This window comes from Sapajus apella, unplaced genomic scaffold (genome assembly GCF_009761245.1).
Source record: "Sapajus apella isolate SASKATOON/1434 unplaced genomic scaffold, GSC_monkey_1.0 scaffold31, whole genome shotgun sequence".
NCBI classification, from domain to species: domain Eukaryota; kingdom Metazoa; phylum Chordata; class Mammalia; order Primates; family Cebidae; genus Sapajus; species Sapajus apella.
In genome coordinates, this window is record NW_022436971.1 from 8,303,304 (window position 1) to 8,320,002 (window position 16,699).

General features: G+C 35.7%; 1 protein-coding gene across 2 annotated transcripts; it reads left to right on the forward strand.

Moving 5' to 3' along the window:
• The first annotated feature begins 224 nt into the window (after nucleotides 1-224).
• Nucleotides 225-8,333, forward strand: RAD51AP2 (RAD51 associated protein 2). Of its 2 annotated transcripts, none has more exons than XR_004273704.1 (3): nucleotides 225-308; nucleotides 4,723-4,803; nucleotides 7,527-8,333. XR_004273704.1 is itself a non-coding variant. In XM_032294070.1 (3 exons), the coding sequence occupies exons 1-3, from the start codon at nucleotides 737-739 to the stop codon at nucleotides 7,676-7,678; spliced, it is 3,471 nt and encodes a 1,156-aa protein (XP_032149961.1). In that variant the 5' UTR covers nucleotides 637-736; the 3' UTR covers nucleotides 7,679-8,333. The 2 variants fall into 2 exon arrangements, 1 of the variants encoding a protein (XP_032149961.1); XM_032294070.1 differs by lacking the exon at nucleotides 225-308 and adding an exon at nucleotides 637-3,974.
• The last annotated feature ends 8,366 nt before the right edge of the window (nucleotides 8,334-16,699 follow it).

The window sequence follows — 16,699 nt, forward strand, 5'->3', positions numbered from 1 at the left end:
ATTTTATCCACAATATTTGAGAAGAAATCACCACAGCACATCGTAAACTATTTTTTTTACAGTCTTAAGTGAAGAATAATAATTATCTGGATAATAATTTCCCTCAGATTGTCAGACTATTAAGTACTGGTGCCTTCTTTCCCCAAAACACACTTTATTAGTGAAGTAGAAATATTAATATAATATTAAGTGTCACTTGAACGATTAAAATTTTTTTCCAGTCACAGAGAGATTTGGTCTGGTGTCGACGGAACTACAGGATTTTACTGGACGAGTCACTCGAGCATTGTAGAGATGCGGTTTCTGAGGTAAACAGAATTTCAAAATTTAGAAAATAAAGTTGTTACCATTCACAATTTTTTTTTTTAAGTACGAGATTCTAACTTTTCCCCTGCGTTCTACCAGACGGAAAAAAAGCATTTAGACCCGCTACAGTCGTGGCATTAGAAAAAGGCGCTAAAAAGAGACAATGTAACGGCCCAGGGTGCTCCGAGCTTCAGCGGAGAGACAGCCGGGGCGCATAGGTGGGGGCAGGGAGGAGCGGGGCTGAGAGAGGAGGGGCGTGGCTGAGGCCGGGGCTGTAGAGGGGCGGATTCGGGGCGGGGAAAGCCCTAATATCAGGCTGAGGCTAGGCCATGAGGGGCGTGTCAGGGGCGTGACCAGGGAGGTGCTGGAACTTCCCGTTAAGAGGTTGGAGCCCAGCCGGGACTCGGACAGATCCTTTCCATTCGCTGTCATGTCGCTCCCTCAGCCCACGCCGCGGGTGGCGGAGCTCAGGGAACCTGCCTCCTCTTTAACGTCTCCTGGGGACCCGGATTCCCAGCCACCCGGTAGCAAGCGGCTCTGTCTTGAGGAGCCAGGCGGTGTCTCTAAAGCGGGTTGGCGACTGCCTCTGGTGCCTCGCTTGTCTGAGGCGGAAAAAGTCTGGGAGTTGCCGCCCAGACCCCTCAAGGGGCTCCTTGTTTCAACGAATGCTATTTTTGATAACTTCACAGACTCATGTGTGGAGAAATCAGTCAGTGGGAGGCAGATACGTAACCTGGGATGTCCAAATCACAAATTCCAAATGAATAGCTCTTTGCAGGCTTCCCTCTCACAAAGTTCTGGTTCTGATTTGAGGGCTTCAAGAACGTCTCAGCCAGGACTGCGTGACGGAGAGACTTTCAGTGTGCACTACACTGATAGCTCCAAAGCAGGGTTTAGCCACCTTCTGCCCAGCACCTCTATACACTATATACATGGAATTAGAAACGGGAATCGAAAACAGCAGTTAGTCCAAGGAAGAGACAACGTTCACAAAGAAAATCCATTTTTAGATGTTACCTTTTACAAGGAAACTAAATCACCATTTCACGAAATTAAGAACAGCTGTAAAGCTGACAGTGTTATGCCATCAAATAAAAAAGAAAATAACATTTCATCATCCGCACTAAAAATATCAAAATCTCAAAACCGGCCCAGCTTGGAAATTGCCAAACCTAGCTATTTTAGAGATAGCAGCACAATAAGTGTCCCTCAGTTTCCAACGGACTTAAATAGCAAAATGTCCTCTGTCTATTTAAAGGAAATAGCAAAGGAAAAGAATGACAAAAAAGAGACATATGTTAGGGATTTCGCAAACATTTACTGGTCCCAAAATAGACCTGATGTTAAGAAGAAAAAGTTACAGAATGATAAAAAAATTGTAGAAGCGGAAAATATATTTTTCGAATGTTACGAAAATGACTACGCGTCACTCAGCAGCCAAAATACTTGTAAGAGAAAAGACTTGATCAGTTCAAACTACTGTAACTACAGTAGCATCCACTGTGATGTAAGAGACACTGGAAAGAATTTTGCTATACTAGAAAATGCAAATTGGGAGGAAGCAGAATGTCTGGACATTTACATACCTACCAGATTGGAAAAATGTCAAAACTGGGACTGTAACATTAGTCATATTTTGAGAAGAAATAGAGGAAATTGTGGGATTATGAATAATTACAAGACTAACTATGAAAATATGAAAGAAACTGAAGAAAAATGGAATTGGCTATTATTAGAAATAGACCTTTTAAGCAAGGAAGATTACCACTGTACAAAAGTCATGAATGTGCGTGAAGAACAATCAAAGCTTCTCGTCAGAGAAATGTTAGGTAGTCAGAAAGCTTTAATAATGACTGTTTGGTTAAATGGTAAAGGAGAAAATGATAATATTCTACAGTTGAGATACAATGCTACACGGAAATTCTTTCATGTAAGCAACCCTTTTGAAAGTTTCATTATAGAAATTTTTTATTTCCACAAAAGTATTTCAGGAAATCAAAAAGATAATAGTGTTTTAAACTGCTATAACATTTTGAAGTATAAAAAACAAATTGGTATTCAAAATGTAATAACCAGAAACATGAATACAAATATGAAGAATGGAATTGTAAGCATATGTTTACAAGACAGTGTTATAGAACCTTTAGATATTATATTGAAAACTAACATAGCTTTTTGGCTCAATAACTTTGACTCTTTAACTATAATTAAAAATGATTTTGAATTAGAAGAGGAATGCATTTTCAAGTGGATGCTGTATTTGAAGTATCCAAAAAATATTATAGTGGAAAATTATCCTGCATATGTAGTAAGGATTTTAACTTCTTCAAGACTATTAGAAGATAATACGAAACCTATGTTAAAGAAAAGGAAGCTATTTAGAACTGAACAAGCTTTTGAAGAGTCTAGGAAAAAACGTATTAATTCCTTCAGTATGACAACTCAAAATACAGGTTTTCCAATTTTTAAAACATATGAAAAAATTCCTCTTTTAATGGACTTTGATGACGTGGAAAAAAATTATTTAATAAGAGAAATTACTTGTAAGAATATGAGTTGTCCTCAACAACTCATGAATGTGGAAAATTGGGCTCACTATAGTTCAAGTACTATTAAAACACATGTTAAGTCTTGTCCTCAATTTATACAGAACAACCATGGATATATGAATGAAAATTTTAATGAAGTAAATATGCAAAGCCAAGATTTAAATATGGAAAGAAAACAGGGACATAATAAGATCAGTAGCTTTGATTGTAAGCACATATTTGAAGATTTCTGCAATGTTAGGCAACAGGCCATGCCAGTAAGCCACAACATAATTCGTGATGAACAGACCTGTACCATTTCTATAACTCAAGTGCTAAATTTTGGGAACTTGCTAAGTGAAATAGAAGATAAACACCATGACTTAATTTTGCAAGAGGACGTAAAAGTCACAGCTGAAAGTTTATCAAATAGTTTCCAAGTCCACAGAGATACTGAGATAGAAAAGGAAGAGAAAAATATTTTTCCAATGGATGACATGTTTTCTGTGCAGTCAGTTTCATTAATAAGTAAGGAAGTAAATGTGGAAGAAACTAAATATGTTAATAAAAATTATGTAACAGATAGAAATGAATACCAGAGTATTTTGCCAGAAAGGGAGATATCTAATTCAAAGCATTTTCATCAAAATAATGACTCTGCATTATATGTTAATCATCAATTTGAAACTGGTCTGAGTGAAGGGAATGATGAATGTTTTCAGGACTTAGCTGCTAAATGTTTATCAACAGAAGCTCTGACAATAGTAAAAGATTTTGAGATGAGAAGAAAATTTGATTTAGTACTTGAAGAACTTCGTATGTTTCATGAAATTAGTAAGGAAAATGAAATTCTAAGTACTGTGGAAACAAACAATGAGCAAGAAAATTACTTTAGAGAAAATAATGATGCTGAGGAGGTGAAAATGGAGATAGAAAAAGATTTGAAAATGGTTGTGGTCAACAAAATAAGTGCATCTTCCTCGCTCCATGACACTACAGCAGGTCCTAATATGCGTAAAAATCACCAAAGTTTATTTAAATGGAAAACTGTACCCAGTAATGGAGAACAGGAAGTTCCTAATGAGAGTTGTTATCCAAGTACATCAGAGGAAGAATTACTTTATTCTACTTCTGAGAATGGTATGAAATTCATTTTAAAACATCCTTTCTCATTTTTTCCAAATAGGCCAAATATATAATTTTGACAAAAAAGAAGAAAGGTAAGGATAAAATGCAAGACAATGTTTATTGGTGCACACTATTTTCTTTCTTTTATTTTTCCAACAAGAAGCCATAGCTTTATTTATGATAGAAACAGTACAAATTTCAAACCAAGCTGCAGTTACTCCTTTGAAACACCAAAAAAAAAAAAAAAAAAAAAAAGCTGTTTTCAGATGGATACATTGTCAATTCCGTAATAGCACTCAACCATATCATTACTTGTACTTCAGGGTTCAGACTGCCTTTGCTCTTGACACATTTCCTTGTGACATGACCAATTCTATGTCCTTAACGTCTACACCTGTTTCATCAACCTCTTCCTCTTCACTCTCCTCTTGTACAGTTGGAGTCTGTGTGTTTTCTTGAATGTTTGAGACAGCTTCACCTTGAACTTTGAGATAGCTTCACCTTGAAATTTAAATTTCTCAGCAGCTGCCAGCTGTGTGCACACTATTTTCTTATAAAGATGTATTCAAATGCTCGATCATATACTGAAATTGAAGAAAACAGGCTAATTTTAAAAAGGAGGTTTGTAGAGTCCTACTTCATTTCTCTAAATATTAGGAGCCAACTGAAGGAAATATTTCTGAAAAAATAATTTGTTTATACTGTTAATGCTTTATATAAAAGTTACTTTTTGCTGTAACATGTCACTCTTTATTTTCAGATTGTGAAAGACCTTTAACAAAAAGACCTGCTTTTCTCCATGAGGAATGTAAAGAAGAACTTAATTATTTATTGAGAGGAGGTAACATTTTAGTTACTTTTTAGAATGCTTTCTAAGATGATTATTGCATTATGATATTTTTAGTATGAGGAAAGTGTAGATGTTCAAGTTGTTCAAAATAAATACAAAATTTTAGCAGTTTTTAAAAGCATTGATATACTGATAAATTCTAATAATTAAAAATTGGGTAACAGTTAAAACTGCATTCAGATATTTGCATTGATGTATTAAAGTGACTATACGTTAAGTGTTATATATGCCCAAGTTTATACATCTAATGTTTGCAATATTAACAAAACCAAAAAAAGTATGTAGCTGTTGAGTTTCCATTGATGAGATGTTATTCCCAATTACTGTGTCTATCTATCTAAATATATATAAAGACAGAACATTGAGCATAGAGAACATGCTGTATGCTTTTTATTGTTATTCATTGTTATGAAGCTTTTTATGTTGAGATTTTATTATGCAAATTAAAAAAGTATCATTTAGTCATGTTAACATGATTTTTGACTGATGTTTATAAAACTTTTGATTACATTAAAAATACAACTAAAGAAAAATTAAACACTACCTTTTCCCCAATAGTTCTATAATATCAGAATAAAACAGTATGTATAACATTCATTCTACCTTGTGGTGCCAAGTGTATGGGTAGGTGTAGGATTGAAATTATGAAACTAGGTAAAGTTATAATCCGATCAGAAATTTCTGGTATTACACAACAAGTTTAGATCTAAAAAGAGTAACATTGTAGGTGAAATATATTTACTAAAACATCTTAAGTCATGTATCATGTCTCAAAACATTTTTTCTGCATTCTCATAATCAGTAGACTGTTACTTCTGATACTTTTATTGTCACCTCAGAATTGTATCTTTTCCTCTTTTCTTAGCTTACAATGAAATACTTTTAAAAATTAAACCATTGGATGATCAAAAGCCCATAGGTAGTCTCTTCTCCCTGGATGAAGGAAATAACTGATGGAACAATATTCCATGAGTCAAAAAGTAGAATGGCAAGAATTAGCCTGGAAAGGATAGAGTTTGCTTCTTCTAAGACAGAAAGAAAGGAAGAAATTAGTTTAAGAATATATTTTGATGTAGAATAAAGTAAGATTAGGAACATATACCCATGCTGTCATTGTGATTATAAATGTGATAATAAAATGAATGTAGGAGGAAGATAGACTATTGTGTGCACATTGGAAAAGCAATCAATGTGATTCTGCCTTCACAAGTTAAAGTGATTTGTTGTGAAATGTGAAAAATAATGTATGAATTCAGCTAGAATTATTTAATACTGTGTTAGGATAGTAGTCTTGTATTCACTTTCAGAGGGCACAAATGTTGAATGATCTTCCTGAGGCTTGTTAAAATCTATAGTGTAAGAGAAATGTTGGAATGGGGTTAATAAGAATGAATTTTAATGATCTGCCTAGATAGAGTGGGTGCCTACTTCCACACTGTGATTTTAAGGGCATCATAAAAATCCCAGTTATTCTGAAAAGTTTTGATACCCACCCACCTACCATCATGATGCCTCTTCTCTTAAACTTGCCATTGACTACTAAATATCTTCAATGGATCCCTTCTCTCTTTCCATCCCTCTCTTCTCTCTGTGGTGTGAAGGCAAGTACAGCATTGAAATTATTTTGAGCATGTGTTACATGCAAACCAGCCAGTTCACCAGTGCTTTATGTATCATTTAGACCAATGGAGGGTCTAGTGATCCAACAATGTTGTCTTATTTGAACAATCCCTTTGTATTTCAGAGTTTTAAAAGGATCTAGCAACAATGTATTTTCCTTTACCTTTTATAATTAATTTTCTAATTTTAATATTGAATTGAGTATAATAAACTGATTTATATCTATTTTATATTGTTTTTCTCCCTATTATACATGTAGCTTAACTCTGTATTCTACTCTTTAAGGTTTACATAGGTATACACACAGATTCTTTTTGGCTCAGCTTAGTAAAAATCATGCTGCTAAGCTTTTGTCGCATTTAACATTTGATTATACTGTTTTTAGGATAACAGGCTATTATATCGAGGTCATACTGATTCACTAAAGTTTGATTTACATTTTTGGTTTTACATATGTGCCCCACAGTTTATTTTTGAAAACTTCTGAAAGTTAGAAATACTGTATTTTATTATCAGAGGTAGTTGATTTTACATAACTGATTTAGTAACAGATATGTGCATCTCCATGAACTGTTTTGGACCTCTTCGAAAATGATATAGTGTGATGTTAAAGAAAAACTTCAAACTCAGAGCCCTCTATTGATGCATAATAGATGGAGTACATTTGTGTTCTATTATTGACAATGACCTCCATTAGAAACCAAATGTAACCATTAACAATACAGTATAGTTGTTTAGCTACCAACAGAACAATGAATCTGGTGTTTAAAGCCACAACATCAAGTCGGCTTTAAAACCTATAGAGTTTTGTTGTGGTTGTTGTTAAGTCAGACTGCCTGATTGGAATGCTGAATTTATTTAGTTGCTATATTTTATGGGGCAAATTACTTAACTTTTTGTGTTTATTTTTCCTATTTTAAAACTGGAGCTAGAATTAAGTAAAATAATGCATTTAAAGTACAGTGCCTGGCACATAAGTAATAAGTGCTCAGTAAATATTTAGTAAATGTTGCTAATATCATGATTAGAAGTAAAGATATGTAGGCATAGGAACTACTGGTAATTTTTACTCTTTTATTGTCTTATATTTCTAGGTAGTTACTTTCCACATGGCATTTCAAGAGTACGACCTCTTAAGACATGCAGTAGGCCAATCAGGATTGGTTTGTCAAGAAAAGCAAGGGTTAAACAACTTCATCCTTATCTGAAACAAATGTGTTATGAAAACTTAAAAGAAGATTTTTGACTTTCATATTTCAAAACATTTTAAAACATATAGAAATGTTTTGTTTTCTTTGGATAAATGTTCTTCCAGCTTGGGGGTTTGGGGCTTGCTTTATTATAAAGTGGAGAAGGTTTTTCTTCCCCCCACGTATATATATATATATATAATTTTATTACCTTTAAAAGTATAAAATATTTTATTGATTTTCATGTCATAGAAAAATGTACACGTTAAAGCCATTTCATGATTGTATAAAACATTTGACTTATTATTTTTCATGATATATGCATATAATCCTTTTGTGGAGAAAACTGATAGCCTTTATTTTCTAAAAAGGATCTGTGACTCATAATAAATTACTGTTCTAATCACTTCCCCCATTTTTCAGATGGAAAAATGGAGGTACAGAGAGGATGAATAAGCTTTTCAAGGTCACAGTGTTTGTATTAAGATTGGAATAGAGTCTCGCTCCTTTGTAGCATTCTTTTCCATTTGTTCCCGCATTCACTTTCTAATCTTTATTTTTTCTTCCACAGTTTATCTTTGACCCCAGAGCAGAGTTAGGATTATTTAGTTAACACTTACTATTAATTTGTTAATTCATGGGACAAGTATACTCTAATACTCCTACTATTGTCTTAGGCTGAGTAATAGAATAAAGAAGACATGTATAAGACCTTGCCTTATGGAGCTTACTTTCTATGGCTGACATTGGTAGACAAATGTAGGATATACGTAATATAATGGTAACCATCAATAGAATAAAATATACTTTAGACAGAGAACAAAAAATGGGCAAGTTAGCAAAATGTAAGGAAAGAAAGAAGCATCAAGAAAACATAAAAAAGCAGAAAGCATCAGATGGCAGAAGGAGGACTAAATGTATTAATGAACAAAATAGATGTGACTGGATGAAATTCTGTTATTACAAGCAAACATTCTCAGACTCATTGAAACCACCTCAAATTGGGTTCTCCTTATTAATTTCCATCCCCCACCATATACTTTCCGACTTCAGCATCTTAGTCTAATTTTTCTTCTGCCCTCGTAGAACTCATAACCTTCTTTCACTGTAATTTATACCTTGCTGAATATAAGCTCCTTTTCCCCACTGATATATCCCAAGTGTCTAGAACAGTACCTGCCCCCAGTCAATTAATTGTACTCCTATTAATTGTCTGACTGAAGGAATAAATTTCTACTCCAATCTCATACTAGCTGTGTTTTTTTTTTTGAATTCTTAATAGCTTTATGGCCCTGGGCAAGCTCCCCATTCCTAAAAAGAGGATCATAATATCTCCTGGGATTATTGTGAGGATTAAATAAACTAATACCACGTATTGTAACAGCTCTGATACGTAGTCATTACTCAATAAGGAGTAATTATTTACTGATCATAGCAACTACTCAATAGTTAATAACTATTTAGAATGTTTGACTTTTCTTGAAATTCTGTTCTGGATTTTTCATTAGATTATTTTCAGAAGTATGCTATTAAGAATTTTATAAAAATGTTTCTTTTTTTTCCTCTAATGTCCACCCTTCCCTCTTCCTTTTTTTTTTTTTTATCATTATTAGCCCCATGTTGGATTTTTCTGTAATCATGCAAGGTAAATCTCATCACAATCAAAATCTATCTTCACAACCTTAGTCCTTTGCCCTGTTTTCTGTCACTCCATGTGAATATTAAATTTTGTCCTCAGATCTGTACCTCCTAGGACAGGTTTATGTGCTTCTAATCTTAGTCCTAGTATGAAGAAGGCTTTTATAGATACTTTTATCTTTTCTCTAATAAATAGTATATTCACTTACAACCACTCACTATTGGTTCTTTCATAATAAATCGTATATTTCTCTAATAAATAGTATATTCACTTACAACTACTCACGATACTCTGAACTGACTGAATATGTGATGTTTAAACTCCTAGCACATAATGTGCTGCTTACAATGGTTTTCTATCCCACTGCCCTTTGCTAGCTTTGATCGCTAAGCTTTTCTTCTAGGGATGACACCTTACCAAATGCAAAACTTACTCCTGCTAGTGTCATTCTTCAAGCACTCCTTCCCCAAGTACCTCCAACCAAATGCACAACAAAAGCACACAGCACCTTCCCCCTCCTGCCTAGTTCTGTGAGTTACTTTCTCTGGAATTAGAAAGTTGGAGGGTAGGAGGAAGCCAACATTTTAGCTCTTCTTATGTTTTTGTGTCTTCATAGCCAGGTTTGGAAAGACTGTATGAGATCTATGGTAGAAGACATTTTAAACTGATATCCATCCTCCCTCCACCTTTTTCTTTTTTTATCTTTGTTCTTAAAATGTAAAAGTTGAATGCTCTCAGATCAGACGAAATATTTAAAGGATTAAAAAGCCACTTTAAAAGTACTTGTTTTTATTCAACCTTAGACTAACTTTATGTTACTTCAGTTTAAAGTTACAAGCTTCTGGATGCGTAACTGTGAGCATGAGAAGGGAAGCAGAGCCTTATATTAAATCAACTTGAAAAAGTTATGTGGATAGTCTGTATCTTAAGTACGTACACCTGAGTTAATATTATCTACTTAACCTTATTTAGTTAAGCAAAATGGAAAACAAAATACGCAGTGAAGTTCATCTTCAGTTCCATCTAAATTACTGCATAAAAGAATGTTCATAGAGTCAGTCATCATTTTGAGAAATCTTTCTAATAACACAGGCATTAAACATTTACATAGACCCATAATAGATTGTGGCAGAGTTTATCCTGCTGAAAATAATCTTTTAGACTAAAGGGAATGGGATTATCAAGAGGATCTGAAATTATAGTTTCCCTATTTTGTTGTAAAACATAACATTGTTTGAAACTATCCTTGCTAGATAAGCCTATTTAGCATATTCTTTTAAAAACACAGCATATTCAGAAAGAAGCAGTCACTAAACTATTCCACAGATTCGGGAAAATGGCAAAATAATAAACTCATGATCTAAAGGTCTCTCTAATTTCTTCTGTAATTTTATAATTTGGAGACACACATAATTAACAAAAAAAAAAAGAAGTCTGTGGATCTCTTCCTTGAATTCAACACTCATTTTTTTTTTTTAATTTAATTTTTATTTTTTTGAGGCGGAGTCTTGTTCTTTCAACAGACTGGAGTGCAGTGGCACGATCTTGGCTCATTGCAATCTCCGTCTCTTGGATTCAAGCGATTACCCTGCCTCAGCCTCCTGAGTAGCTGGGACTGTAGGCGCACACCACCACATCCAGCTAATTTTTTTGTATTTTAGTAGAGACGGGGTTTCACCATGGCCAGGATGATCTCGATCTCCTGACCTCATGATCCCTCTGCCTCGGCCTCCCAAAGTGCTAGGATTACAGGCATGAGCCACCGCGCCCAGCCAACACTAATAACTTTTACTCAGCCTTCTTATTGTGATGACTCATAGGCATTGCAAAGCTAGCATGGCCCATACTGAGCTTCTGATATTTGTCCCCAAACTCTTCCTTCCACAGTGTTTCTTATTTCAGTGAATGGCAATTCCATTATTTCAGAGGAGAAATACTGGAGTCATCCTTGACAATTACTTTTTTTCATAACCCATACCTGGCCCATCAGCCAATCCTACTGCTTTTAGCTTCTCTTGTCTGGATTATTGCAATTAAGTCCTAATTGATCCCTCTGCTTAAGTTCTTGTTCCCCTTCAGTCTATTTTGAACACAATAACCAGATGATTCTTTAAAATATAAGTTGTAGCGTATCACCGTTCGGCTCAAAACCTTCCAAAGCCTTTCCGTCTCACTCAGAATAAAAAACAAAAGTTCTTACTTTGATGTATGAGGGCTACAATGATCTGACCTTCTCTTGCCTTCTTAAACTCTTCCCTGTATTATTCGCCTTGTTTATTCCTTTGAAACCACACTTGCCTTCCTGTTTCTTAGACACATTAGGCATGTCCCTGACTCATGGCTTTCGTACTTACTTTCTTTTCCTGGAATGCTTATTCCTAGGATATCTGTATAGCTTGCCTCGTACCACCTTCCTAATAGCTTTATTCAAATGTCACCTTCTCAGTGCGCCTTTTCCTTCTTGCTAACATTCATGTTCCCTTTCCCTGCTTTTTCCTCCTTAATACTTTACTATGGACATACTACATATTTTACTTATTTATTTTGTGTATTGCCTGTTTCGTCACTGGGTTTTAAACTCTGTGAGGGCAAAAGTCTTTTGTATCATGTTTATTGCTCTACTTCCAGTGCCTAGGACAGTGCTTAAGTATTCAGTAATTGTTAGTTGAATAAAAAATTGAATAATGAGACCAACAACAGCAGGTATGTCTTAAACATATCATGCTGAATAAACTTCTTGACTCATGTAGCTTTGTGCCCTCCTGGAATTTAAAGGTCTCTTCCCTCTTCTTTGCTATTCTTTTTTTTTTTTTTTGAGACGGAGTTTCGCTCTTGTTACCCAGGCTGGAGTGCAACGGCACGATCTCGGCTCACTGCAACCTCCTCCTCCTGGGTTGAAGCAATTCTCCTGCCTCAGCCTCCCGAGTAGCAGGGACTACAGGCGTGAGCCACCATGCCCAGCTAATTTTTGTATTTTTAGTAGAGACGGGGTTTCACCTTGTTGACCAGGATGGCCTCGATCACTTGACCTCGTGATCCACCTGCCTCGGCCTCCCAAAGTGCTGGGATTATAGGCGTGAGCCACCGCACCTGGCCTTGCTATTCTCTTTTGTATTTTCTCTTTGAACCAAAGAAGTGAAAACAAAAATTAGATCTAGATCATTTACTTATGTGTGCTTCTTTAGACATTTAGCTGCCTAACTTGTCAAAAATTAAAATTAGTCTTTTTTAATGAAGAAAAGGCAAAACATAATAAAAGGTAGTATGTATTTAAAATTCAATGTCCTATCTCTTATGTCACTTAAAATCTTTGTAAACAACATCAGTATTAAAATTTTATAATGACCTTTTTCTTTTGTGTTAGTAAAAAAAATCTTAGAATTCTCAAAATTTTTATTTTTACCTTTTTGCTTTTATAATTTTCCTTTAAACAGTCTTTTAAACTATATTTACTGATTCATTTTTGAAACGTTAATACCTAGACATGGTACAAAATACAAGGATAAAGAACAAGAAAAGAAGCAGTCAATATAAGTCATTTTCTCTTTTTCCACACTCAATTATTCAATTTCTGTTGATGAAGAAAACAATTGTCAACAGCTACTTGCTTCTATGAAAAAGTAATATTTTATTATTGATAAGTATATAGGGTATTTTTAATTATCCGTTTTATACCTATACTTTAAAATATGCATAATTGTATCTTTTTCCTTAAATATATATTTCTATAAATAAATTTGGTCATTTTGGTGTACTTAAAAATTTAATAATTTATGCATTTTAACATGTTAAAATTTTAAGTTTAAAAAACTTTTTCAATGTTAACAAACAGAAACTTGAAAAGTAAAATGGGTTTAGTGAATTTGACATTTCCATTAAAATTACATTAATTTCTGATGCAACTTTAGAAATTCTGATTTTTAACTATTTCAAATATGTTTTTTTTTTTTTAAAAACAAAAACCTTTGTAATTCATTTTGCTGCCTGGCTAATTACTATTGTAATTTCTCTCCTTTTTTTCACTGCTATACATCCACTAGCTCAAATTTCTATTTAATTCTTTGTTAAACTTTCATCTATATGTACACACATTCTTTTTCCCCTCTCCTCAGAGTTTTTATCTCTCTGTCTGTCCTGTCTCCTCTCATCAGAAAGAGCACTCAAAACTCAGAGGACTTTGGCCCTTTTTCAGTTTGCACTTTCTTTTATTTCTTTGCATTGTTAGCTGCTTTCTAGTCTTGAAACGTTCGCTTTATGATAATACACTACCTTTTATTTTCTTGACCATTGTATCTTTTTTGCTTTCTAATTGTCTGATATAAGGAAACTCCAAAGTTTAGACCATGGACTTATGCTCTTTATTTCTCTATTTCCACTTATAAATCTCATTCATTTCTCTTGGGATTATTTACTGCCACTACATTTATCAACTCTACAGTTTTGGAAACAAATTATATCTATTATATCTCTATATATATCAATTACAACTCTACATCAACAAACTCTACTGCTTTGGAAACAAATTATATCTTTCAAATTCTAATTTTGACAGCATAACAATAATTTTAAAAACCTAATATTTATGAAATACATGCCATGGGTTAGGAGCAATTCTAAAACCTATGCATATATTAGAGAATTTAATCTTTAAGTAACATCTCAGTCAGATACCATTATTATCTCCATCTTACATTGTGAGTTAAATAACTTGTCCAAGGTCACAAAGTATTATGTTGCAGAATCAGAATTCAAACTCATGCAGTCTACCCTATGGCCAAAGCTCCTAACTGTTATGTTATATTGTTCTGATTTCCACATTGCTATAGGTCAACAATTTCAAACTCAGTGTCTAAAATCTCATCAGTCATCATTCACTTTACCACTTGACATTTATTTTATATTGTCAAGTTCTGTTACTTCTACCTTCTAGGGAACCCTTAACCAATACATCCTTCTTCATTCTTTAGAGCCTCTATAAAATGTCCTTACCTAATATAACTTTCCAGACTGGCTGCCCCTCAGCTTCCCTACAATTTGGCTAGTCTATTAATGCACCACTTTCCTCCAACTAATATCTTCCCATTTTGCTAATCTTTTCCTCTCCTGAGATGCACTTCTCTTTTCCCTGTTTAAATCATATCTGTCCTTAAATGGCCACCTTTATACTGCTTTTCCCAACTACTTGAACATTTTATGATTGCTAAATCCCCGTAATAACGATAGTGTTTCCTTTTAAAATGCATCATCAAGCATTCATTACATCTGCTTTGTGTTTTATCTTTGCCTATCTAAGCTTGTGTATAGAGATCATTTTAGAAACTCTGCAGTGTCTAAGAACTGTATCAGAGCTTTATGCTAAAAAATGTTAATTATATTTGAATATTTAATATAGCATTTATTTCATGGCATCTTATACTTGGTTTTATATTCTTATTGATAAATCTAGTAAGTTTATGGCTTTTTTTTGTTTGTTTGCAGAAGAAAATGTAGCTAAATACAAAGGGGATTTTTGGCACATTTTTGTCTTCAGCGTCCTCTTGCTGACCCTGTCTCCCTCTACTTTTTAGGCCAGCTTCAGAGTACAACCCTGCTTTTTTCTCACATAGTTTGTATAAGTGCCTTTTAATATTGTAAAGTTTATTCTCTGTAGGTTTATTGCAGAGTTAAAAACGAGGAAACTGAGGCCAGCCAAGAAAATTAGATGCCAATTTATTCAGCTCCCGGGCGAGGTTCTGTGGTCCCGGGGAGAGGGGCTAGGGAAGTCGCGCCTGACTCCTTTCAGGAGTGGGGTTTTATAGGCAGTGAAGGCGTACGATTGAATTTGGAGAAACAGGATGTGGACGGGGTGAGCTGCTATTGGTAGGTAGGTGCGATTTCCAGTGAGCGGGCTAAGTGCTGAGTGCAGAGGGGATTTCCAAGGGTGGGGTTAGGTGCCAAGTGCAGAGGGGATTTCCAAGGCGGAGCTAGATGATGGGCATATTCTGATAATGTAATTTTCAAGCAGGGAGGGAGATGGGCGTGTCCGAACTCCCAGCAAGGCAACCAGCCTTACATTATGACCTTTTTGATGATATATAGGACGCCACTTCTTTCTGGCTACTTCCGGCTGAATAGGGGCAAAGTAGGGGGAGGAGTCAGTTTGCTGGTGCCTCAATTGGGAGTCGGATATAGGGGTGAAGCATCATCTGGTTAACGGCCACCCTGGAAATTTCTCTTATGCGGGCCTGTAAAAACTTGAGGAAAAAAAGGGGCTAGTATTAGTAGAAGACACACAATAATGACGGGGGTAATAATGGGAGTTAGCCAGGTAAGCATGGGGGATTGCCACCAGTGGAGAGACGAGGCTGGTGCGCTCTGCTTCTTGCGGAGGTTCTCTTGGAGGCGACAGAGAGTGTTGACATTTTCTTCCACAAGGCCTGTTTCATTGATGTAATAGCAGCACTGCTCCTGGAGAAACAGACAGGTACCTCCTTTTTCTGCCATTAGTAAGTCTAGGGCCCATCAGTTTTGGAGAGTTACCTGAGCCAGTGACGTGATTTGTCGCTGGAGGGAGGCTAGAGAGGCAGCTGACGCTTCAATAGGCATACGGAGCTTGTCTTCCAGTTGGGTGGCTGAAGTGATGCTGTAGCCCATGGCACAACTCCCTATTCCAGCTGCTACTAGAGAGGACGCTAAAGAGAGGCCAACTACTATTGGGAGGAAGACTGCTCGTTTGCTTCGGTGATTAGGGGACAGTGTGATGAGGGATAGGAACTCAGCTTGTCCGTACACTTCTAACTGCGGAACTAGTGTGAAGGGCACACAAGGGAAAGGGAGGGATGCATTAATAACTTTGGTTAGGGTTCCATTACACCAAAAGTATCCTCCTGGAGGCGCATAAAAGGAGGATTTTACTTCTGCCGTGGTGTTGCACCTGAGGCTAGGGCTGCTGGCCGACCCATAGCAGAGAGAGAGACTTTGAGAATGTACATTGAACAAGGGGATACCCGTCAAGGTGGTGTCAGGCCCCATGGGAGATTGTAACAGGTTGAACCTGGTCTGGAGGGGAACTGTGGCTAAGGGGGGTTTGTTAAGGAAGGTGCATAAAAAGCAGTTGGTGAAATCTGTGGCCCCAGTTAAGTTTAATATGTAAGCCCCTTGCTAGAGTTAGCCAGGAGAAAGGCTCAGGAGCTTAGTTTGAGGGCCTGGGTTGAATTGAGGGCTTAAGTTGGTTACTTAAAGTAGCCTCATTTTGTAAGATGGAATTTCTTAACGAATTGAGTTGTTCTACTTCCACGGGTACGATCCGTGTATAGGACTGGAATATTAGCCAGGTACCACTGGGGCGGCTGTAAACCTGGTGTATATTTTACCTGCAGTACCCTCTTTCCAGCGGGCATCCCAGGGATCATGGATGATAAGGGGCACTTTACCTCGGTTGAGGAAAAGCATTTTACTT

Excerpts from the sequence above, each read along its gene's own strand:
- RAD51AP2 (XM_032294070.1), top strand. The coding sequence starts at position 737 with ATGTCGCTCCCTCAGCCCACGCCGCGGGTGGCGGAGCTCAGGGAACCT. Across the intron at positions 3,975-4,722 it reads TTATTCTACTTCTGAGAATG|ATTGTGAAAGACCTTTAACA; the intron begins GTATGAAATTCA and ends CTTTATTTTCAG. Across the intron at positions 4,804-7,526 it reads TAATTATTTATTGAGAGGAG|GTAGTTACTTTCCACATGGC; the intron begins GTAACATTTTAG and ends TTATATTTCTAG.